A 25,127-nucleotide genomic window follows, 5' to 3' on the forward strand; every position below is an offset into this window, starting at 1 on the left:
TTAAACTAAATTAGAAAATAAGTAACATATCTGGCCGGTAACTGCCCAATTAATGGAGATCTTTCAGCTGTAATTACAAACTGCACTTTATCATCACCATGACATTAGTTTATGTATTTAGTACATTTCATAGCCTATCCTAACATGAACAGGCCTTTAGACAGAATTCCTAAAATACTCAGAATAAATTACTTCAGTTGTTTCCCTGAGCCCTTCAGTGTTCCTGTGCAAACATCATTCAGTAGAGGATGGAAAGGCAGAGGAATTCGGTACATCGACCAGATGAACAAGACAGCAGGTACAGTACAAAGAGATTTCTGCTGATATTTTCAGCGGGGCTCCTCGGTTTGCAGATGTATGCCGGCTCTATAGTGGCACAGGCAACGCTCACCCCATACAACCTGCTATCATCTCTCCAGTCACAAACCACACCACCGCAAGACAACAAATGGAAAACAAACCCATACAGAAAACATGGATGCTGCAGCCAGAATAACAGCAACAGATGATATTCATAACTCAAGAATACAGGAAAGAAATGCAGTAAAATGAAATGCAAACAACTTTATGTATCTATCTTCAGGATGTATCTTTCTGGAAAGGCCACTATCTGTAGCTGCAGCATTCAGGTTCTTGTCAAAGTGTTTCCAAACCTCCCTTGGAGCAAAGAGCTAAATATGATGAATATGGAAACAAAGTTTTATTCAACTTCCACTGAATAGCAAGGATATTCTTATGGAGCATCCTACAAATACGCCTTGCACCCAAAATTAATCCTCTGTGACCTGAGCCAAATCAAAGTCACAAGAGTATTGCCGGTGCTGTAAACTGTGTTGGGGTGGATGTACAGATTTTGCAAGAAAAAGGAAGGATCGCGGGGTCAGGTATTGCTAGTTCACTATTATTTTAAAGGCGGAAAAAAAGAGCATTGATTTACAAGCTATTATACAAAAGGACCAACCACAGGACCCGTCTGTGAATTTAAAAAAAAAAAAAAAAGTCTGCAGAGAGGAACGGAAGCGAGTAAGTTATCGCTTTACAAGAAGCAGCAGCTTACGAAGACTTCATTCTCGAGGCGCAGCTCCACCGACAGCGTGGGCAGAATTAAAAGCCGGGAGCAACCCGACGGGCTCCTGGCCCCCCGCGGGTTTTCCGCGGGACGCCCACCCGCGGCGCCTGCCCAGGGACGGGACCCCCCCGCCGGCGGCTCACAGCAGTGCGGCTTCCCCCCTCAGCGAGCTCCGCGGGCAGCCCCCCGCCCGCCGCCGCCCCCCGGCCCGGCTCGGCCCCGCTCACCCCGCGGCGGCGGCCCGGCGGCGGCGGCGGCGGGCGGCGGCTCCCGGGGGCGGCTGCGGGCGCTGCTGGAGCAGCCCATGGCGGGGCGCGGCGGCCGGCGCTGCAGCCGCTTCCCGACTGCCCGGCCCGGGGCGGGGTGAGGAGCGGCTGGAGGAGCCGCCGTGCAGCACCGAGCGACGGAGCCGGGGGGGCCGCAGGGGCGGCCCTGGCGATGGTGCCTTAAAACGCTCCCCCCCCCCCCCCCCCCCCCGGCCGGCGGGGCTGCCCTGCTCGCCCAGCGCCACCCGTCTTGTTCATTCCCGCCCTTGAGGCGTTTTTCTGTGCCAGGTGCGGGTGCCACAAGGTCTAAGTGGCAGCAGCCAGGAAAGGGACTGCAGGTCTGTGCGACAGCAGCTGGAGACCCGTAAATTTAATCCTGGGTGCGTGTACGTGTGGGTAAAACCCGCTAGCAAACTTCAAGCCAGGTTAGCGTTGAGTAGAGGGAGACCCGTACACTGGGTAAGAGGGTCCAGGGTCTGGGCAGCGATATTAGATGGACTTGGAGGCCATGCTGATGTTTGAGAGTCCATCAATGTGGTTGTGCTTGTGAACCTGAGACTGAGGGCGTGGGGTTTCTGTAGGGAACCCCAGTCTGGACCAGCCAGCAAGGAGCAGCAGGACTGGGCTATCTGCACTTACGGTGTATGTGGTATATGCAGGTGCTGCTAAATGCAGTGCTCTGTCCTAGCGTGCCGGGTGTGTGTGCTTGTATACACGCAGGGGGCTCAGCCTCACTACTGGCCCTCCCTGCAAACGGGAACAGCAGTGGATGCATCCGTGGGACTGGGATGGGGAGACCTCTGGGGTCTCAGCAGCTGGGAGGCAAGAAGGAATCCCCGGGTTGCAGAGTCCTCTGGATTCAGCAGTCACCTGTAACACCCTTGCCATCAGCATTAAAGGTAAAATAAAGATAATATGATTTTTCTATTTGCATATAGGCAAATCAGCAGATGTCCAGGGAAGTCCAGGTGGCTTAGAAACTTTCCAAAGAGTAAGAATGAAGAATGTTTGCCATATATTTGCTTGCATAAGCAGGTCCAGTGTATTTTATTTATTGCACCCAAGACATGTTTCATTATGTCCTTCACATTTAGAGTAATGACCCATTTTTCTAAATAAACATTTTTTTATCCATCCAGAAACTTGTCCAGACAAATCATATTGTCTTTGGACATTTGTCCAGGGTTTGTTGATGTCCTGCAGTCAAGGTGGAGCAGTAGCAATAACTCCAACCAGGCTGCAGGACATATGGAAATCCCGGACATGTGGTATACTGTATGGTATGCCTACTATCACTGTAGCACAAGTGTCAAGCTCTGGCACACCTGGGAAAGACTGACAGAGATAAGGTATGTATCATAGGGATATAAGGTGTACCCTGGAGCCGTCAGACTCACTGCATGTGCAATGCACACTGAATGTACCTGTGTCACTCTGGGAAATCATCTGGCAAACATAGGAGGAGCAACACAGGAGGGAATACACTACGTAAGCCTAAACACATGAACTTCTGCTTCCTCAGCTTGAGTTCATTTTCAGGACGCTTTTTGAAAATAATAGAAAAAAATGTAGGCTGTATAGATTTCTCTGTGGCTATATGTAAGATTTCTACCAGACACTAGACAGTGAAAAGCTGGTAACTTTAGCATTAGCAAAGCATGCTGCTGTGTAAGCACAAAAGCAGAAGTGGAACGAAGGGCTTAGCAACTTAAAAGTTAATTTCAGAAATATCTAACGTTCATGCTGCTGGTGTGAAATCCCGACAGCGCTGTGGTGGGACCTAGGTTGGTTCCCTACACAGCACCCGTGGGTTCCCTGTATAGCACAGATGTGGGTGCTCAGCGTCAGAGGTGGACATGCGTGTGAAGACACCCAGGCACCCACCTATTGCCTACCAACTGGGACGGGCTCTGCTGCCACAGATAGGAAAGTAGAAGCGTCTGTGCTTATGAAGGAGACCCGACAGCTGAGGAAGCTGCCTGCAGACAGCACGTATGCAAGGGAGGAATGGCAAACATATCTGATATCCGACCTTTCTTCTATGACGTTCTTTCAGAGAAGAAAGCAAGGAGGCTGGGCCACCAGGACAGACTCATCGAGCACTGGGCACTGAGGAAAATAAAAAAGGGAAAGCTACATTCAGTTCCTTCTCTTGCCTGCGGAGCTTTGTACCTGCTTCCATCCATGTCCTAACCAAAGGGTAAGTTGTGCAGAGTGCACCTACGATCCATCTTACTGAAACAGTGGAGAAAGGAATTCAAGATTTATGAGGCCAGAGAGAGGGAACATGTGTGGGCATGTATCAGCAGCCAAGGGCACTCACCGGGGGGCCAGGGCTGCTCTGTACTTCACGTTCTTTAAACAGGCCTTGGATAAGGTACAGAAATAGGAATGAGAACCCAAGGGCCATTTGGTAGGTGACTCCCAGAATCACTAAATAACAATTTCATGGTCGTCTTCCCTCCTCCCACGAGTAAAGGAGAAGTTGCATCTTTTCAGCATGAAGACTGGACACAACAGACCCAGTGCTGGAGCTGGACATCGGTAGGGCCATGGTAGGACAAGGCTGCACCTCAGTGTATCATCAGCTGTATTGCCACCTACCAGGTCAGGCTTGGGCAACGTGTGCCCTCTGCAGATCATGTAGCACAAACACATTCCCGCGGGATAACATGCTGCTCCGCAGCTGCCTCTGTGCCACTGTCCTGCCTTGCTGGGAGCACCAAGATGATCACCCCTCCACCAAAAGCGGTAACTCCGTGGGTTCACCATGGGGGCAGGTTACACATGCTGATGTAGATCAAGAGTTCACTGCGCAAACACAAACTGGTGCATGCTCCCTTCTTCAAGCCTCTGTATGCCCAAGCAAACACCACTGAGGCCAAGATAGGGCTGGGGCTGATGCCAGTTAGGCTCAAACGTTTTATTTCTACTTTCTAGATAGTGTGTATCACTGTGTTAGCATGCTCACCTATTGGCCGAGGTAACTGGTAGTGACATGCACTTTCCAGTGAAGATGCAGGGTGAGGAGCTTTGGAAGTAGGAGTCTCAGGGTTGGGGAAGTGAGACATAAGTGTGAGACTGAAGATGAGATGAGGTCCTGGGTGTGTGACAGGCAGTGGGAGAAAGCAGGGGCAGGGAGTGAGGGGGTATGGGAGCAGGGGCTATGGCAGCGGCACTCACAAGCGATGCCCCGTCCTTGTACCGAGTCCCAAAAAAATGACTGCAAGTGATCCAGCGGCTGCAGCATGATGTTGGCAGATGAAAATCCTTGGTAGCCTTCCTATCCCTTCCCCTGAGCAGAGGACCTCTCCAGACTCCCTGCCTTCTCTAATCTGAACCACTCTGGTACTGCCCCAAATGAAGGCAGTACCAAAGTAGCTAAAAATAACCTTTAACAACAAACAAATTAAACAATCATCTTGAACTAGTTATTTTTACAAAGGAAAACTATTTTATTCAAGAATATAAATTGGGAAATTAAAATAAAATGTAAACTGGAGTGTTCAGGGATAGTTGTATCTCCAGAGGTAAAGCAACAAATACCTATGTCCTCTTATACCCAAGCAGAAATACACTTCCAAAAGCGAACTTCGTAAAGATTTCTCTAAGGTCCTAGCAATTTTTAAGTTCCCCAGGCCAGTACTACATGATCAAACTTGTTTCACTCATTCCAGAGCTCACTAGCTGTTAATAATTTTGAATATTTTAGATATGATTCCTACTGCAGCTATTAAATTTATATCTACTTTCTGATAGACCCAATTCCTGGGACTTGCCAAATCCCAGTAGACTTTTCAAAACATTATATGAATCATGAGTTTTCTTTTTTAAACTGTGACTTCTTTTCTCAACTCTTTGGCTGTTCTGCACAGAAAGACCAGTACTGACCAGGCAATAAAATATTCTAAATTGTTTATTGTGGCAGATAATTCAGGCCAAATGTTCCACTGATGCAAATTTGTGTAGCTCCACTGAAGGCTGCTCTGTGATGCTGATTTATAACCTGCAGAGAACTGAAACCGCTATTTTTGTTTTGCCTGGGATGGCAATGACCTTGAAACTTAGCTCCTAGGACACACCTTGTAATTTCCTGGAAAGCAGGGAATCTGAAGATCTTCTTATCAGACTAATCACTATCTTAGAAATCTCCACCTGTGGATTTCTGCACAATTTGGCCCTTAGAAAATGCAAGTATCTTGTTGTACTGGCACTATATTTAAGCTGGCTACACATATAGCTATACAAATATATGTATTTATATATGTATATATTTATATATGTGCATACACACATACTCCTTAGCATCGTTTTACTGGCTGAAAATACATCCAAGGTGTGCAGATATCCAGGTATTCACGATAGACAGTATTTAACCTCAAGATTTTTCCTGTTCCCTAATGAGATAACCTTTCTGCATTTGGCCCATTTTCCTCCACAGCTCTTTTCTTTCCTTCCTTCCTTTCTCATAGTAAAGCTGCTGGAAGGGTGGCCGAGGAGAGGTTTGCATCCGGATCCAGCAGACCTGTGCATTACTGGGATTCCAAATTCCCAGCGATCTGAAACAGAGAGCTGCACTTGTCTGCCTGACAATACAGGGGATAGGTCAGTGCATGACCCTGTGAAAATCGGATGAACATGTTTGCGTTTGCTGTAAATGCGATGATTATCAGAGAACACAGTCTGTCACTTTTAATAGCCCTGACAAGTGCGAAAGGAGAAAATAATGGCTGCAGGTGATCACGCAACGTTGTTGTGTAATTGTGCAGAGAGTTTGATGGGACCAAAAATGTAAGAAAGAACAGAACTGTATTTTTGCGTATTTTCAGCCTATCAAAATAGTATGCTTTGGTCATATTGGTAAAATAAAAATGTAGGCCTAGCTTTTCAAAAGATCATTCGTCTCTTTTGAATTGAATCTTGTCTTTTCAGGCTTAGTGTGTGACCCCTGGCACCTGAAGGATAGCTAAAGATACGCTGCCTCCCCCTTGCAGTGGCTTTAGCAGAGGTTACAACTTGAAAGCCGCCCCCAATCACATCACACAACATTTCCTGGCTCGTTGCTGGTAACGGGTCAGTGCCTGTTACCGTCTCAGGCACTCAGCAGCTCTGACAAGGAGCAAGTCCTGAGCTCTACCCATCGCCTGCTGATGCTCCGGGGAGGGGGATAAGCAGGGGTGCAGCTTCAGACGTTCCTCTGCGTCCCTGGCCGTCAGGGTGATCCTCGCTTTCTCTCAGGGTCAGCAGTGCTGCTGCTTTAATTCTCAAACACCCGCATTGTAAATGCCCATCCACTCCCAGCTGCTGATTTTTAACAAAACAGTGGCTGTATAATATTGTTTAATGTATTTAGGTGGGGCCAAAGCCTTTTCTTCTTTCTAGTATTGCCTTCATCTGACTTGGACTGGCCCTTGCCTTTATAAGGGACGTTTTATGGACCACAGACCCCCAGGAGAGGCCTTCACGGCCACAGAAGGGAGATTTGGGAGTGAGAGACAATAGTGCCCATTTCTGCATGTATCCCCCCCCCCCCCCCCCCCCCGATCCTTATTCCACCAGATTTAGGGACAGAATTTGGGGTCCAATGACCAAAGTGTCTGCCAGAAAGTTCTTTAGGAAATGCAGGGTTTTTTTAAAAACACATCACTGGAAAGAACTAGTTTTATAAACTCTTAAGGAAGTATTGCATTCTCTCCTAATTTGAGTGGAGGTTGCAAGAGAACCCTTGAAAACAGCTCCCTCCTCCGGAGCCATGCACGGCTCCCACATTTTGCAAGATAAAGCATGGCATAGTCGAAAGGAATCGCACCGAGGACTTCACGAGGCCCACTGAGCTTTATATTCTCTTGCCAGTAATTTCAGCAAGCAAGAAAAGATGAATGTTTCACCTGACCACAACTAACCAGGTAAAAGTTTAAAGAATTAAACGCAAAGTCACAATTTGACGGTAGGAATAACAGCAATGCACCTGGGTGCTGGGGCATGGAAGGAAGAGGAACAAGAAAAGAATGAGACATAGAATGGAGTTTACTTTTCAGCTGCCAAAGAAAATAGAAGTTTGAAGTACACTTCAAAATTGATTTAATTAAACTCTGTAAAAGGCTGAAAATTATTTTGTTTCAGTACGTGAAATTAGACTATACACATCAAAATGTAACATTTTTATATTATTATTTATATAGTACATATATTATTTATATGTGCTTTATCTAGATATTGTTCCCAGAGGACTTTACAATTAGAGGTGGACCAATGTCTGAGTGTCGCCTGGAATATTTAAGCTCCATTTAAGTTTAGTGATATTTTTTCTGACATACCTGTACCTCATGTTTATCTCAGTGTTAGAATCTTAGATCTTAATCTAGATGCTTAAACTGATTTGTCAAAACCTAAGGTTGTTACCCCGTGTCTACACAGAAAAAATTGTTGGGATGATGGTGTGCATTTTGACCAAAGGCTGCTTGTCACTGAGGTTATCCTGTTATAAATATTTTGGTAAGGTGTGTGATCATATACCAGAAAAAAGTTAGCATGGAGGCAGCCATACCAGTAGAAAGGCATAACAGTATATTGCTATAAATTATTTCCCTTATTTGAAATAAGCTCTATTAATATAAGCATACTAGAATAACTGAATACAACACTTTTGGCTTGGCTTTTTAGTTTGTTGCTACATATCCCATATTGCCAAAGGCATCACACTTCCTAAAGCCAACAGCACAACGCTCTCCCATGCTTTTGCTAACGCAAGCACGTCTAGAAAAGCTTTTACGCGAGCTTTGTAATTTCATAAGAAAATGTATATGCTGGGGTGCCTTTCTGGTGCGGTGTGTCCTAAGAGCATGAAGTCATACCAGCAGAAGACTTGCTGTCCTGTGGGTGGACCCCCTGGCCTCCTCCTGGGGGGGTGTCACAGGGGAACCCCCAAACTCACACCCTGAACACCCACGTTGCTCATCCCCGCAACGCCCAGGCAGGTGCCAGCCGAAGCGGTGCTCGCTGCTCCTCCCTGCACCAACCCGGGGTGTCTCTCCTAGGCCGGACACCACCGTGGGGTCGACCACAACTGTTCTTAGCCTGAAACTGAGAACCTCATGTCATAGCCGCCTTCATAGCTAGCGCATGTCTGTTCAGCAAGCTAATTTCCAAGCTGATGGTTTCCAGAGCCCACGGGGGCAGGAGGAGGTTTCCCTGCGCCGTGACTCCAGCACGGCAGAGGACTGAGCTGCTCTCGCAGGGGCCAAGGCCAGCGCACAGCCAGGCGGGAGAGCAGTGCCATCACCCCCAGCAAACCCGGGAGCTTTACTAAGGGCGCCCAAAGCTGAGCCCGCTAATGCAGGCAGCCTCAGGCCCAGAGCTATTCCCAAGCTCAGTGGCATGCTTAATGCTTGAAATCCAAGTGTTTGCTCAGTCTGGGGCTGTACCTCATCCGGACAGTTTATTTATGACCGTGGTGCAGAATTAGGGGCAGGCAGATGCTGTTGGGCCAGCGAAACGAAGGCACCGCTGCTTTACAGAAAGCCAGCGTGCTCAGCGCTTACAGCAAGGAAATGTGGAGTCAGACCAGCGTGTGTGTCTATTGCTCCAGTGGCTTGTGATGCCAAAGAGGTTTATTTTCTCCACACCGTAATTTTCCACATCAGCCCCGTGGCAGAAGTGACGGTCCCCACAGGGCACGGCAGGCTCAGGCCCCTTGGGACTCTCCCTGCAAGGGACCTCCTTGACCAGCGCCTGAAGTCTCCCGCAAGGCTGTGACGGGAAAAAGGGCACGTAAAACCGCTCTGTGAAGCACGGCGGGCAGCGCGGCTGCGGAAGGCGAGGGCGAACGGAGGCGCGCGGCCACAGAGCATCCAAGGCGGTGGCGCGGCGCGGCGCCGCCCGGCTCACTGGCCCCGCCCCGCGCTTGGCCAGGCCCCGCCCTGCACTCAGCCAGGCACCGCCCCCACTGGCGGCCCCTCCGCCGCATTGGCAGCTGGTGGGAGGGGCGGGGAGGCTGGGGCTCTCGCGAGAGCTGCCGCGCGGGGATCCGCGATGCCTTGTGGGAGCTCGCTCCTTTCTGGCTGCCCGGCCATCTTGGAGGCGCGTCTCCGGTGAGTGGGGCTCGGCCGGGGCGGCGCGGGCGGGCGCGGGGGGCCGCTGCCGGGTGCTAACCGCTCCCCCCGTTCACCCCTGTGTTCCAGTTACCGCCCGACCCGGCGCGAGGCAGCAACATGGTGGCCGCGAAGAAGACGGTGAGTGGGAGCGGGCCGCGCCGGGCTCACGTGGCGGCGGCCCGGCCTCCGCCAGCGGCGGGCGCTGCGCGGGAGGGGGCGGCGGAGGGGGGCGGGTGGCGCCGCGGTGAGGCAGAGTGGACCCCGGCGTGGTCTGGGGCGGGGACCGGGGGCAGCGGGGGGCCATGGGCACAGCCGGAGGCGCCTGTCGCGGCCCTCAGAGCTCGGGCCGTGCACTCCCTGCACAGGCTGCCAGCCGCGGCCTGCGGCCGCCTCCCATCGACTTGTCTGTCCTCGGTTCCCTCCTGTGCATTATCCCGGGCTGCTTACAGGGCCCCTGTGCTAGCTGGAGGAAGGGCGAGCGGGTGCCGCGTTCGTAGTGCGGGTGGAGCTCAGCTTTTGCGTTTCCTGCCATGTTCTTGCCTTTCTCTTAGAGCGACTGTGGTCAACATGGGTTTCTTGTTAGATGGGGGTGGTCGTCCTTGCAAATGCACTTACGTGTTGTCATGAACACCACACTCTCCTGTTGGAGTGTCAGCTCATATTGCATGTGATTGCTTGTTTCTGCTAACCAATATAACACTGTTAGCGTGTGCCCTAGGAAGAGATATACTCCAAACCTGGTTTAGATTTGTAAGGCGAAAGTAGTATTTACTTGGACTTGACTAGCTGAGCTTTGATAAAGGCCTGTCAAATACACCCAGATGTTACTGATTAATATACATAGCAGCAACAGTGCTTTAAGATGTATTTTCCTGTTGTAAGATACATGGGTAAGGTATTTTTATGAAGTTGGGAAAACATAGTGTTAGCAACCCCCTTATCCACAAGCTTTCTCATACTCATATGGTAGGCTGGCTTTTCTTACTCTGCATTGCAAATTATAGGGAAATTATTAAAAGATTGCTTGTTTTTGGAATTTCTTCATTTTCTTATGTTCTCCTCCATTTTGCAAAATGCAAAGTAACCTACAATAATGCTTTTCTACATCTTTTTCAGAAAAAGTCTCTAGAGTCCATAAACTCCAGGCTTCAGCTGGTTATGAAAAGTGGTAAATATGTGCTAGGATACAAACAGACTCTGAAAATGATTCGGCAGGGCAAAGCCAAGTTGGTCATCCTAGCCAACAACTGTCCTGCTTTGAGGTAAGCAGACGTACGAAAAAACAATTCTCTTTAAGACAGGTTCTTTGTACAAATACAGCGTGTACTTCATGTTAATTGCTGCAGTGACTTATTAATGCACAGTACTTTGCTGGCATATTCCAGAGTGCTATGAAATAAAAGTGATGGGTTGTTTGGTGTATAATGATTTCAGGTCTGGATGTGTTGAAATGCTTCCCAACATTTTCCTAGCTTTCTAATTCAAAGAGTTCGCACTAGTGAAGATACTGGAAGCTTTTCACACTGATAGCATTCATTAAAAGTATAATGGGGCTGAATTCCTGTGTTTTTTCAAAGTAGTGTATTAGAAAATAATTTTACAGGTAGGAAAACTGGTAATTGACACTGATTTTAAAATACTTGAAGCATATAAAATTTGCAGTCCAAGTAAGTTACAAATTTAGGTGCCTGGCCAGTGAAATTGCTTTTTTGAGAATGAAATCTTTACTAACTCCCTGATATTTTCCTTGCTGAATTTCTGGACCCTTTTGGTCATCAAAGGATATTGACAGATTCAAGAAACTGTAAATGCGGAAAACCAAAATTAGATGCTTGAGAAATGGCAGGACTGTTATAGTAGGCAACATGTTAGTGAGGATCCCAAAAGTGCTTGAGGAACAGTATTGACCACTAGAATCTCCTGGTGGAAGTCAGAAGAGAAGGGAATATAGATTGACTTTTTTTTGAGAAAAATACACAGTTTCTTTCACAGCTAGTGGCAGCCAGATCTCTGTTCAGCATCTGGCCACTGGGTATCAGCGTTAATAATGGTCATCGTTTATGCAGTTTGGCTTAGCTCCTACAACCGTTTGGAAGTCTGGCAGTCCTGAATCCCCTTCTTTCCTGTAGAAATGAGCATGCGTAGGAGGAACCTCAAGGATTTGCACTCCAAAAGTGGGTTTGCCGTTACATGTCTTCAGCATACTTCTGGATAAAGGTTCCTGAGCCACAACACAGCAGTGATGTTGTCTGGCAGGGAACAGATGTGTTTTTCTGGGTAGGAAGGAAAACTGTGTAAGGTTTAAGTGTGATTGGAGTTAAAGCTGCCCTTGCTGTATTACAGTCAATCAGAATTGTCAGTACTGTAACACCTAGTTTTTGAATTTCAGAAAGTCAGAGATTGAATACTACGCTATGCTTGCCAAGACTGGTGTCCATCATTATAGCGGCAATAACATCGAATTGGGCACAGCATGCGGAAAATACTACAGAGTGTGCACACTGGCTATCATTGACCCAGGTATGTCTCTCTTACAGTATAGTGACCAAATGGGTATGTGTCAGTGGTTTCTCCGTTCACCTGTGAGTAGCAGCACTGAGCAAGTAACTGTGCAGGGGTGATGACACGCTTTGCTGTCCTTTTCTGTCAGGTTTAACTCTTAATTACAATTTCCTCTGACCAATATCCTGTTCTTCTGTGAGTCCTAGGTTCTTAGAACCTGGAATTACTGCTGCTTATGTTTGCACATAGCTCCTTTTACTGCTAAACCCTCTGAGCGTGCTTTTTGTCTACCTGTTGGTCTGTAATGAGGTTTCAGTGGCTGGGAAGCAACTTCATGGTACATGCTTCTGAGCCCATCAGCTAGAATACGAGCTTCTGCAACATGCTGTTTACATCAGCCTTGTTTCACTGTTCTTAATCTAAGACAGAGGTTTGTGAGTTCTCCTGCTTCCTAGAATGATTAACCTATATGCAGGTGCATACTAATCCAGAGTTGAAAGTTATATTAAACGTTTTATTTTAAAACTGTAAGTCTGTGTGTAATTACTGTGGTTTGGTAGCACTCTTTGTCCCAGAGAGTTGCTCAAGGTCCTCATACAGACTGCTAATTAGGTGACTTCTCATCTTCTTTCCAGAATCTTCTAAGAGAAGAATCAATCTTTTGTTCTGTTTCTTGACCAAAATGCATACACATGGATTTAATGATTTCTGTAATACCTTTCACCAAATGTTCCCCAAGTGACATCGGTTTGAATTTGCTGTTTCTTCAGAAAACTTTATTTAGCTTGCTTGTATTCAAATACTAGCTGTAAACTTAATTTTCAAAATGTTACTTCTAGGTTTGATTTTGGGCAGGGAAGGAACTGCAAGTAAATCTTATCACTGTGTAACGTAATGCGAATATTCTCGCTGTCCTGATATTTTCGTGATCAGGGGAGGCTAGACATTCGCTATATTAAAACTATGCATTGTGTCCTCCAGAACTAGATTGTGGCTCTAGTACTGGCTTTGTAAATGCTAGTGACAGGTACATAGTTACTGTAAAAATATTGTGTATAGATTACCAAAATACAGTTACAAATGTTTTTATCAAGCCATCAGAATTGCTTGCTTTTTTCCTAAACAGGCTGTCTTTGTATTGCTTTTAAGTTGTTTTCTATTTGTAGAATCAGTGCGTTGGGTTTTTTTTACTTTTTGGCTTTTCCTGAAAGCAGATCTTTCTGTGGGTCCTCTTGTAACAATATGTTTTTTGTTTTACAGGTGACTCTGACATCATTAGAAGCATGCCAGAACAAACCAGTGAGAAGTAAATGCTGTAAAGGTGTTATTTCTACAATAAAACTGGTTACAGATCTGTTTTAAGAAAAATTTGTATTATACCTTTGCTGGTTTTAGGGAACAAACTATATAAATGAAGATTCATTACCACTGCTGTGTTTCCTGTTCTGTTAGAAATAACCTTGATAGTACAAAACTTGCCTGTTTCTTTCTCTAGAAGTTGTGGATCTTGAGAGGTAAGTGGAGGAGGACTTGATCACGGCAAGTATGGTGCCAAATCCCAACAGGCTAGGGCTTCCTTAGTTTTTGATTTTGGAGTGCTAATGCAAAACCAAGGTGTAATGTGAGGTACAGTAGCAAATTTGGGATGTTGGTGGGCGATCCCAGAGGGTTTACTTACACTAAAAAAACTCAAACTGTTTTTACCAAGTCAATCACAGAGTACTAATGCAAATTATCCCCTTTGTCTTTTCCTTCCAAGAGAATATATATCTGTCAAATGGCAAATAGGATAGCTGCTAGACATGATGTATAACATTCTTTCAATAAGATACCAATTAACTTCTTAAAGCTGATGTTAAATTGGTCCCTTTTTTTTAGTTTTTTGAAGATGTTATATTAGAGACAGATGAGTTGGTGTTCTCAAGTCACTGTTGCTGAGGACATTGGTATCTTACAGATTTGTGCCTGTTTTGTGTGAGACCATGGCCGCAGGATGTTCCTTATTACTAGTGATTATTAAATGAGGTGCCAGTGCTTTGCTGATGTGCAGTAAAAGAAACACCTAATGAAAAATCAGTGTGTACCAGTCTCCTTGCAGAACTTGCGTTCTGTTTGCCAAAGTATGCCAAAGCACAGGGTACCTTTTAAAGCTTGCTGGTATGTATCCATGCACGCTCATTAGCTTATCTGAGATCACTTCATCTAGTCTTGCTGCAACTGCTCCTGGTATAGAATGGATGAAGTTGTGTGTTTCCATTTGGAGATAGCAAAGAGGCAAACCAATGTGTGTCAAAGCAAAGGAGGAAGTGCTGCTGTGTCTGTCTGTTACACCACAGATTTGGACCAGTTCAAGAGATAGTTTAGATACTGCTGTTAGTGTGAAAGTAAAGTTAGCAGAAGCATACTGTTGCTGCCAAGGGGAAGGAGTAAAACTTCAAGGCACATCAGTTGGCCAGAATGGCTGGAAGCAATTTGCTGTTTTTGTTTGTGTCTTAGTGTTTGACAAACAGGTGTGCAGCTAGTTGTATTGCCCAAAGAATGCTTTCATAATTAAATACTAGTTGCATTTGGGAAAGTTAGAGAATCACTGAATGCTGACCAAGGAACAGTAGGGAGAAGTTACATGGTCTGGATGTGGTAAGAGAAGAAGTACTTGAAACTTCGGATTGTTATACCCTGATAATCCAGCAGACTTCCTACTTTGCGCATTTACTTTCATCACATTTTCAACACAGACATATAAATTTGTATTTTTACTTCCACCTTATTTCAGTAGTCTACTCTTGTTTGAAGAATATAAGTGAAACCTGATTGCTGTGAATGCTGTCCCACTTGTTCTGTTTTTATATATATATATGTATATATAGAACTATATATATCCACACAGATAGGGTGCTTAAAATACTAGCAGAGTGAGTAGAGGAGGGAAATACAGAAAAGCAAGCCAAATAAATTCATACTCTAAAAGTACTTCAAAACATGAAGGTTTCACTTCAAAAAATAACAGCATTTTATTATTTTGCATAGCTTATTTCAATTGTTTAGTTCTGCTTAATCAGAATTTTTGCTAGTTACTAAATCGTTTATAAAATTTTCAACATTTCTTATCTGCAATCAATGCAAGACAGAACACATAGTGTATAGATGCAGGGATCCAAAATATTCTTTTCAACTTCAGACACAAGGATTTGTTATTTTACTTTGAACCAGTTTAAGAAAATAGCTCTGACAAGTTTGTATGTATAAATATACAGTGTGGTATACACTTTAAATACTGATCAGACTTTAAGCCTGTTTTCCAAGTCTTCCATTCTCTTCGTCATTTCTTCCAGTAGACAAAAGTTAAGGAAAGAGAGCTACTGATACAATGCATTAATAGGAAAACAGTGTCAGCTGCCAGATTGCTGTGGTCCATAAACTTGCTCTTGTTTCTCCTCTTTGTTACCCTCTTTGACTCCCAGTAGTTTCTGATATAATGCTCCCCTGTATTTTCTTGTTCTGCTTTGATCAGCTGAGTTGAGAAAGCTGTGTGAACCCCTATTCATTAACAGGCATGCCTTGACATGGAGTTTGGGCTGCAGCTTATTGAAAAGGCTGGTGGTTCTCAAAACTGGCCGTTTTCCTCTATTTTAAAGGGAAGCTAAATATTTATCCTAGTTAGTGCTGTTTAAAAAAAGTTTCACTTCATCACATGGAAAACTACATGCAAGCTAACAGTAGGTGATAAAACTGTATGAAGCTCCATGACTGCAGTAAAATGTCTGCTGATGATCTTGTATTCCTGCCCTGTGGTGGCGTAGCGTAGGGTACTGTTTTTACAAAGCCAGTGGTTTTCAGACAGATGTGGAGTAGAGCACAACAAGCTCCATGGGATCTAGGGCTGGCTCCACTGAAAGTAAGAAACTAGCAATGCAAAGCAGTGTACAGCATCACTTTCCTGATAAGCACCTCCAGCTGACGGAATGCTGTGTCTGCTGCAGGAGGAGGTTGGATTGGTACCGTTTACCTGACCACCTCTCTCAAAGAGCTATGGTAAGGCTGGAGCTAGGGGAAGCTGAGAGGAAGAGGGGACCTAGCATCAAGAGAGAACTGAAGGCACTGAGGCCCACCTTAAAAGGACTAAGTTGCTGCACCCCACTCTTTGCTTGTTTGTCTAGTATCTTGATTTCAATGTTTTAAGGTCTTAACAAAGGAAAAATGGAGAACTGGGCATACAAAAGTGGGATCTTCAACAAGGGGCTGTTAGAAATCGGTTAGGGTAGACAGGCAAATTGAATTCAGCCTCTGAGTTTGGCCAGAACAGCCATGCGCCCCCCCCCCCCCCCGCCCCCCTATCACATTGACAGCAGAAGAATCTATCCTCTTGCTAGTAAGGAGCAAGAGAGGGAGTCCTGCTTCTGTGGGGACTAGCCTGCCTGTACATCGGGTTTATGTTTGGTAATTCCTCAACTGTCTTGTCATGCAGAAGGAATTACTATATGCATGCTAGCATCATTTGAGCTGCTTTCTATGCAACATCAATGTTTCTCGAGTGTTTACAGAGGCAAAGTTCAAGCAGTAGAAATTGCATTCATCTACTGATAGAAAAAGTTAAATGTAGTTGGATACAAATCATCAACAGTTCGGATTCGTCCCTCTAAATTTATATTCTGTAACTGGAGCTAGTTTTGTACCCCATTCTCCCTTCCCCCCTCCCCCCAGATCCCTGGGATGGGGACTGGCCAGAAGTCTTCTGCAGTTATCAAGAACTAGTATATCACTCCGTATCTGAGCTGCTCTTTGGATAGGGCAGAGAAATGTGGTTTGTAACAGAGGAAACTGGATAGTTCTTACTCTGTTCAAAGCAGTGGTTGCACAGTGCTCTGGGGAAGTGCTTGGCACTGTTCCTTTCAAAATGTGTAGGTGTCTGGCTCAGTGTCAGCAGCTTTTCCATCACCTTGAGTCCTTCTCGGACTCTAAAAATCACAAGGTTGCCTGCTCAAATTGTAAAGCAAAAAAGCACGTGTTGCTAAGCTCTGTTTTCTTTGATTCTGAGTAAGCTCAGAGTTCCTCATAGCCCAGCTGCAGGAGATTACAGTAAAGAGGCCGAGGCTTCTGCTGAAGGGGGAAGGAGTGGTCTCCTTTCTCATGAGCATCTAGGTTGGAACTGCATGTGTCTGCATAATGCTCTTAAGGATGTGGGAAATGACCTAGAGATTTTTCTCTGAAGTCATTGGGAGACTTTGGAGAAGTCCCTTCAGAGAAGTATAAATGTTGATGAGCATTTGAAGCACCTAGCAATAACCTTATGCGATGGCTTTCTCTCCCTTTATGAAGTAATTCTACTTTGCATGGAATAATTTAAAATTAATCAAGTGATCAGAACATGATTCCTTAAGGTACCTGCTGAAGGATTCACTTGGGAAGGTGAGAGAGAGAGTGAGGCTGGCTGCTGCAGTTACACAAAGTAGCTGGAGGTAAGGTCTGAACTGGTAGGCAATGACTGGTACGTTAACAGAGCCCTCTGGTCTTGCCTGATGTCACAACCACTGAGGGCTGTGTTAGCCTGACTCTGGACAGACTGTTAACTCCACAGGTTTCTCAGTCTGAAGCTGTTCTTGCCTAGGAAGCACACAGTTATGAGCTGTTGGTATCTCTGCGCTCAGTGGAAATAAGTGCAGAAAATAAGCACTTATTGATCTTGCACACAGTTATGAAACTTAGCAGATGTGATGTCTTCTATTTATTTGATTAGGCAGAAGCAGCTTTCGTGAAGAAAACACAGGTATTTGCTGCATAAATACTGCGTGATGCAAAATACTGCAGAAAGTTGTATTGCCAATTTGCTGCTGTTGTCTCCTGAGACGTCTGGTGGATGTTACAGATAGCGTAAAGGCTACTGTACTAACAGCTCCCGTCAAAAGACAGACTAACTTGGGGGTGGGGGGAAGCTATTGATCTGCACTTAGCTAATTTTTATCTGCATATTTGTTTATGCAAAATTAATCAGACCTTAGTCCTCTGAATTCCTCTTTATTTGGAGTATTGTTTTAAATGACTCCCTGCATCTGATGCTTCACCAAGCAGTTCAGAAGGGAAACATCTCCTGTACGCTGACTCCTGTAGCCAGTAAATGCTGTTTCGATACCATCTGAAGAAATAACCCAAAGCAAAGAGTGTTAGTCTTGAATTTGACTAGTCATTTCTTTACTGTGCCTGAAGGTGTTTACTGTTAGGGATTATTAAAAGTTAAGATCCTTATTAATATTTTGGTCCCTCCTATGGGAGAGGCAGATTTCAAGTTTTAAAAGCCTTGCTTCTTGGAGATTAACATCTGTTAGTAGTTTAGCTTTTCGTTACAGTAGATTGATTTGAGCTATAGAGACAGCTTAGACTTGATGCATTACAGTTTCTTTTAACCTGCCCCCCTTGTCTTACATATGAGAAACAATTATTCTGAAAGGATATATCGCTGGGTGAGTTTTCTTACTTCATTGGTTGCATAGTTCTGGAATGTCACAAGGTTTTCACATTTGCACTGGTCTTTATCTTTTGAAGCTTTTGCTGAAAAACAGAAACAGTCAAGCATAGACCAAATGCTGAATAAATCGAATGGGATGGGGGAGGAAATGACAAGGACTTATAAATGCAGAGCAGGTTTAATACAGCTTCCTGTTCTCAAAACAGGCCAACATCCAAAGGAATGCTCTGGGGCAGATTTTGCAAATACTGGAAAATAGTACACAACACTTAGGCCTATATATTTAAAGAGCAGTCTAGATTATTTTAAACAAAGGTAACCTGATTACCTGTTGTTCTTGAGTGAGTGTGACTGTCTTCAAAAAGATACTTGTGGTGTACTGCAAGATTGGGACAGGCAATGACATCTGTGATGGCTATTGTGGTTGATTCAGGTCCTGCAGGAAACCCCCCAAAAGTCTAAAAATCAAACCCACTTCACTTAATGATACAGTATTTTTTTTTCTACTCACATGCACTGAGTTCTCCTTAATTAGTGAGTGATCTCACTGATTGCAGTGAGGATCATTCATGGAGAGGACTAGGGATACAAAGATGTGAAGGAACTGAGGTGTTAGGCTGTATTTACTGTATACATGATTTAAGTTGTGGGCTGCAGAACTGAAAGGGAGTTGTGAAGGTTCCTGTGAGAAACAGAAGTGACTGAAAGCTGACCATGCTTTAAAACATCAAGCACAGTGTTGAAATACAAGTTTCCCCATGAAGTAGTTCATTTGGATGGTGTAAGAAGCATGCAGCCATGTGTTTGTTACAGTGATTCTCGTATTTTTTTGTACAAAGCAGATTTGAATTGCAGAAAGGAGGGTGGCTTGGAGGGGGGAGGGGAACGGGATGAACATTTCTCTCATAGGTGAATTGTTAGTGTTCTCTACAGAAGGCGGCATGAAGAGGCAACTTAGCAATGATCTGGCTAGACAGCAGGACACTGAGTTAAAACGGCCAACCTGAAGGCTGTGGACCAGTCTTATGAAGCCTCCCAGATGATGGATCCTGCTGGTGAGCTGAATCTTTCAATGCTGGTAGAAAGAAATTGCCAAAGGAAATGAGATCACGAAAGGAGCAATAAAAATGTTCACATTCCCTAGAAACGGAGATGTTTCTTACCAGTAACTCGGTGTTTCTGTCTCTCGTAACACATGGAGAATGCCTCATACCTGTGCAGTTTAGAAGAGGTCCAGTGTTGATGGAAACTCCAGGACTCACCCTTCAACTCAGACTATCAGAGGAACTCTTCCAAAACCAGAAGTGCTTTACAAATAGATTAATAGTAGTGAAGCCATCTGAAATCACAGCAACCTACTTTGTGTCCTTTTGTGAAAATTCTTGCATGTTTAATTGTCATCCATCAGTCCTCTGGGGTGAACTGAATAAGAATAAAAACTGCTTGGAGAAGGAAGAAATTTCTTACTCTCCTTCAATTTTCTCCTTTATAATGGGAAACATTGATCAGGGACTTGGAAGCGTTTAGGTGAGAAGGGGGCAGTAGAGTTTATTTGATGCACTACACTTATAAGCAAAAATACAAGTTTCTAATTCATGAAGCACAGCCTTTAAAATGTAGGAATTTATTTCAGACTCCACATACCCATCTTTTTAGTCAAAGGGTGCCTGGAGAGAAATGGAAGCCTATTTCATATGTAGGTATAACCACCTCAAAGAGTAATTCTGTGCACTACCCCTTTCTTGCCGCAAGAGGGTAATGTAGAGGCAGCTTTGGTTCCTTAAGAGTGGGTTCTTTTCTGGAGAATAAATGCTTCACCTTCAGTTAACTGTGGAGCCCTTAATGGCCCAGATGAGCTGATAGAACATACATTTAACAACTGCACGACTTGATCAACTATGACAGGGGATTGGATGGAGCATCTGGGATTCCCTCCTTGTGAATATACCCAGAGTTCCTTCACTGAAAGTGAATGCGTGAGGGTAAAAGGTGATGGTGCAAACTCTCCTGATAGGCCATGAAGATGCTGTAGGGAGGTGGAAGATGCTTCTGGGCCCCACAGGTTTGTTATAGCTATTGGGATCTCTGTTGGTCTAGTGAATTTTGACGGAAAATAATACACAGCTGTGCTAAGTTGCACTGGGAAGGAGATGAGACCCTCTGGGTGGGGGCTGGAATGACTGAGCATGAGGAAGAGGGAATGAAGGGAGATGAGCGGTTGAGTAAGAAGACCAGAGTTCAGTGGGCAGAATGACAGTACTTATATGTATCAAAAAGTCTGCGTGGGAACCAGCTGGTGGAAGGAACACAGAGTTTGGAGAAGAGTTCAGGGCAGAGAGGTGTGGGATGAGATCACAAGGTAAGGAATGAAACAAACTGGGTGAGGAGTGTAGCAGAAGAATGATCAACTGGGAACAAGGATGGGTGAGATTTCCAGGGTAGGAGGGAAGAAACAGGTAAGAAGAACCTTCAGTGTTTAACCCTGCGTAATGACTTGCTCTAGAAGTCGTTTATGAGCTGTAGGCTAACGAGGAGGCTGTCTAGGAAGGGCAGAGGAACTGACCTGAAAAGTTTTGAGCTTTGGACACTGGGCTGGTATAGACAAGTAATTAGGATTCAGATGTAAGTGACAGGAAAGACGACTGTTAGATACACTAGCAGAAATGTGGCAGAATGTCTCCAGTTTGGGATGGGAATTTGGCGTTTCAGAAAATCCTCTTCAGGCTTCAGAAACTGCTTGGGGCCCAGAGATTTCTGATCTCATCACCTCTGTAAAGCTGTGAATAATGAGACAAGTAGCAACAGAGGCTGCTAACCCTGAGTCCCTTGGTGAAGTCAGTGCAGTGAACATAAATACTCAAATTTGTTGGGGAACAATGCTAAAGTTGGGTGTTTGTTTTTAGTGTTCTGTTTTGTAACAAGTATTTTGTTAGGAAAAGCCTGTGAGAAAGTGTCTTCGAAAAAGTATGTCTTCAAAAGCAGTGGCTATTTGCAGCAGTGGTAATGATCTGCAATTTGGAAGGAGAACAGAATGTTAACCAGCAGGCTGCTGAGTACTGTCATCTGATCAGGGCTGGGGTCTTGTGACAAAAATAGTATGTGACCATGTAATTAAAGGCTCTCGTAATGCACATGCTCAGAACAGGGGTGAAGAGGCAATCATGAGTAGTGCGTATTATGTATGTCATTGCTGTAGCCTCGTTAGTGCTTCCAGTCAGATGAGAAATGAACATTAACCAAGGCAATGAATGGGAACCTTCCGACTGAATTCCTCTTAATAAGAAACAAAAGAGAAAACCACTTTTTTTTTTTAACTACTAGCCATCAAGAATAATTAATAGTAATCAGCAGCTATTCTACAAGGCTGATGCTTTCTTGCAGAATAAAAGGAAAAAAGCCTTACCCCAAAAGAGATTTGGAGGGCTTCTGCTTTACTTGGAAAGATGCAGCCCATCCACAGCTGGGACTGGGGATGAGAGGCTTTGTCAGTGGAGTCCATGAGGTTCAGAGGTCTCCCACTGCGCTCACAGGCTGGAGCCTCAGAAGTCCTCAGCTAAGGACCAAGGCTGGAGTAAAAAAGAAATTACGGCTGTTGCAAAGGAGGGAAAAAATTTAGCTTGTAAGCCAAAACAGAGGGGAAAAAATGAACTTTCAACTTGTGTAACAGGCTTGGAGGCAGAATTTCTGGTGGAGTGAGTTGATGAGCAATAGGTAGTCCTGGAGTGTCCGGAAAAACAAGGCTGGGTCAGTCCTCAGTTCACAGGTGTGAGGCATTGCCTGTTGGTGAGAGAGGAGGACAGAAGCTGAGACGCACCAGCTCTGCCCAGTTACTAGAGCTGTAGTCTAGAAACTGCCACAAAGGGGCAGGAGTTACTTATTTTTCATACGGTAAGTAATGTAGTTAAAAAGAAAATCATGGTCGCTGAACACTGCTGTGGGTACCTGAAGGATGCATTTCCATCACCGAGCTCTGGGGTTTGCTAATGAGTGAGAATTATTATACTGATTGCCAGATAGTTTTGCCTTTGGCATCTCCTCAAGCTTTTAAGATGACATGCTGTCATCAGCAGATTATCTGCCTAATAAGGAGGTTAATTGAACAGACTTGGCTTCATGTTATCATAGTATTTTGTATTTCAGAAGGATGGAACTAGGACTTCTTAGGACTGAGAGAAACACAAAGAATATACAAGCTAGGAAACATTCTCAGATTCTTTTTTCCAGATTCTTTCTTGACAGCTGTATGAGGACGAAATGCACTGCTGCTTGCCAGCCAATTTTACACAGTCACATTAAGGAAGAAAATAAAACCTGTTTGCACTTAATTCCAAGAAAAACAGCCAAATAAAAGCTAGTGAAAATTAAATCATCTTGCACAATTGTAGTGCTATGACTAATATTATTCACAGTGACGTTTCTGAATTTTGTTTCAGGTACCAATTTGAATTTACAAATAATAGTGAGTCCTGTGAATGTGTGAGTGGGAGAGACATGCTGTCCTCTCTCTGGCTGAACAGCTTTCGTCCCAGCTCACATTCCCCGTTCCCCTTGCAAAACTTCAGCTGGGAATGTTTATAGAGAGGCTGTTTGTGCCAGAGTGAGGAAAGGTGCTTTCTGGAACAAACCTTCCACATTTGTGGAGCGAAACTTGGAGCTTATGCATAACTGAGATCCGCTCTTCGTAGCTGTGAATGTATGTTCAATGAACTATTTTTAGTCTTCTATAAATATGCACAAAAGCTCTTGATGATTTGTTTTGCTGTGGTTTAGGTTTTTGCCACTGGTCTTAAGAGTAATTTTTTATTCTCATCAAGACGTTACAAATCCCTGATTATTTTCCCACATTCCTAATGAAGTAGATCATGTTTCTTTGGCAGGGTGGGGTTCAGTGCATGGCTGACTTAACTGTAGAAAAAGAAAGGGGAGGGAGCAATTGATTCTTCTGGGCACAGACGTGTACGTTTTATGCAACCTTTATGAAAATAAAGGAAAGGCAATTATTATATACCTTTACCTGGTGATAGATTAAGGGTATATATTCTTCACATATTAAAGGGCAGAAAAATTACCGTGAGTGACTTGTGTCTTGCAATGTCTGACACCAATGATCTATGACCTATACTATGACACTAGTTGTCCTTTTAGGCCTGCAAAAAATCTGTAAGCATTCACTCCTCTTCTGTCTCAATGAAAGTGGAATACTGTTACCTTCACAGATTTGGGCTCTTAGCTCTTCACTTATGTCCTCCATAGCTGTGAAATCCTCAGCGTAGAAGAGATGTTTATATGATGGCTCAGAAGCAATTTCCAGCAGTTCTTCCTCAATTGCTTTTCCTATTCCAATGGCATAGATAATTATACCTAGATTCAAAAGAAATTGCACATAATTATTACATCAGCAGTTCTAAACCCTTGTTCCTCCATGAAAGGAAAATATGAGCATTAGTCGTTTTAGAGAGAGAGAGAAAGGGAGAGCACAAGAAATCTATATGCTGTGTAAGTTTAAGATTGGTTTCGAACGGGCTTAATATGCTTTAGTTATTGAGAGATGTGTAGAAACTCACTGCTTTGCTGTAATTTAACAGCTAGTTTTTAAGTTAAAGAGATGATAGTTGCCTGGTCACTACTTGATAGTAAATGAACCCAGAAACAGTACTGCAAAACATCCAAGAGAGTCACACAAGTCAGCCTCACAGTTGCACTATAAGTTTCTGGTTTGTGCGTGTCTGTGTATGTAGGGTGTGTGCAATAAAGCCAATTACTGGGTTGATGGGAAGACCTGTTATATATCAGCAAATGGGGCAGAATCCTGAAAGATGGCAGTAATTTTTTTAGAAAAATATAAATACTTAGTGTTTCATCAAAATCCTCAGAGCACATTGAGACTAGATTCTTGCACTCTAAGGGACACTAGTGGGCTGGGAGGCACTGCAAAGGTACCCAGACCTATGAGGATAAGAACAGGGGAAAAGAAACAATCTGTGGGGCTAGGAGAGAAAGAGCCTTACAACAGGAATGCTCAGGACAAGCATTTCCCCAGCAGAGGCGCTAGGGAGAAAGTAAACAAGGATTTGTAGTTTTCTCCACTCTGAAAGCAGGGAAGGAGGAAGTGGTTCACAGCCCTCTCACTGGACAGATTTTAAACAAGCAATGAATAGAAAACATAGTGATCTTCAATATCCCCTTTTTCAGCAGGTATTTCTTTATTCTTGTGAACATATGATCTGATACAACATTTCTCTTTATATCAGTTCTGGCTTAGAAAGTGTCCACAGCTAGTACTGATTTTGTGATTCATAATACAACTATTAGCTTCATAGTATTTCAAGCTCTTTTATAAGATTCAAGAGCAGAAGCTGCCTTCTCAGCTGGTTGGTTTCAGATAAAACTTAGGATGAGGAGGTTTGATATCTCTTTATTATCATGGGGTAATAACAGCTACACACTCACTGAATTGCAACTTTAACCTTTTTGCTGAAGAACCCTGGGCCTGATAACATCATAAAATATGCGGTTTCCAACTCTTTAACATTTAACGTAAGCATCTCCTTACTTTTCATCATCAATCTGCCTACCACTACACTTCAGCCAGGAAAGTAAAACATTCACCAGAAGCTGATTCAATTTAATGAATGGACCAGTCATGCTGAGCTCTGTTGCTTTTTAAAGACTTGGAGATATCAGTGATAAAGCATTCAAGGCCAATTTCATATTCAGCATTACTACATTGCCTATGC

The 25,127-nt window shown here is 44.3% G+C and overlaps 2 protein-coding genes and 1 non-coding gene across 3 annotated transcripts in view; 2 read left to right on the forward strand and 1 right to left on the reverse strand.

Annotated features, from left to right (window-relative positions):
* Window positions 1-9,409: 9,409 nt before the first annotated feature.
* Window positions 9,410-13,358, forward strand: RPL30 (ribosomal protein L30). Its single transcript, XM_050890858.1, has 5 exons — window positions 9,410-9,425; window positions 9,516-9,566; window positions 10,545-10,690; window positions 11,818-11,948; window positions 13,191-13,358. Exons 2-5 carry the CDS (start codon window positions 9,546-9,548, stop codon window positions 13,238-13,240), a joined length of 348 nt encoding a protein of 115 aa, XP_050746815.1. The 5' UTR covers window positions 9,410-9,425; window positions 9,516-9,545; the 3' UTR covers window positions 13,241-13,358.
* LOC127013893 (small nucleolar RNA SNORA72) lies at window positions 12,825-12,959 on the forward strand. Its single transcript, XR_007766136.1, has one exon. It is a non-coding gene; the product is annotated as a small nucleolar RNA SNORA72 (small nucleolar RNA).
* A 1,565-nt stretch (window positions 13,359-14,923) lies between the features above and the next one.
* The window catches only part of MATN2 (matrilin 2), a 66,766-nt gene continuing 56,562 nt past the window's right edge, over window positions 14,924-25,127 (reverse strand). The window contains exons 15-19 of the mRNA XM_050890851.1: window positions 23,599-23,751; window positions 19,394-19,465; window positions 18,719-18,826; window positions 18,378-18,473; window positions 14,924-15,261 (exon numbers count right to left, since the gene is read on the reverse strand). Of these exons, the coding sequence (XP_050746808.1) occupies window positions 15,209-15,261; window positions 18,378-18,473; window positions 18,719-18,826; window positions 19,394-19,465; window positions 23,599-23,751 (482 nt within the window). The 3' untranslated portion in view covers window positions 14,924-15,208. The remainder of the gene's footprint in view (window positions 15,262-18,377; window positions 18,474-18,718; window positions 18,827-19,393; window positions 19,466-23,598; window positions 23,752-25,127) is intronic.

Source organism: Gymnogyps californianus, chromosome 2 (genome assembly GCF_018139145.2).
Source record: "Gymnogyps californianus isolate 813 chromosome 2, ASM1813914v2, whole genome shotgun sequence".
Classification (NCBI taxonomy): domain Eukaryota; kingdom Metazoa; phylum Chordata; class Aves; order Accipitriformes; family Cathartidae; genus Gymnogyps; species Gymnogyps californianus.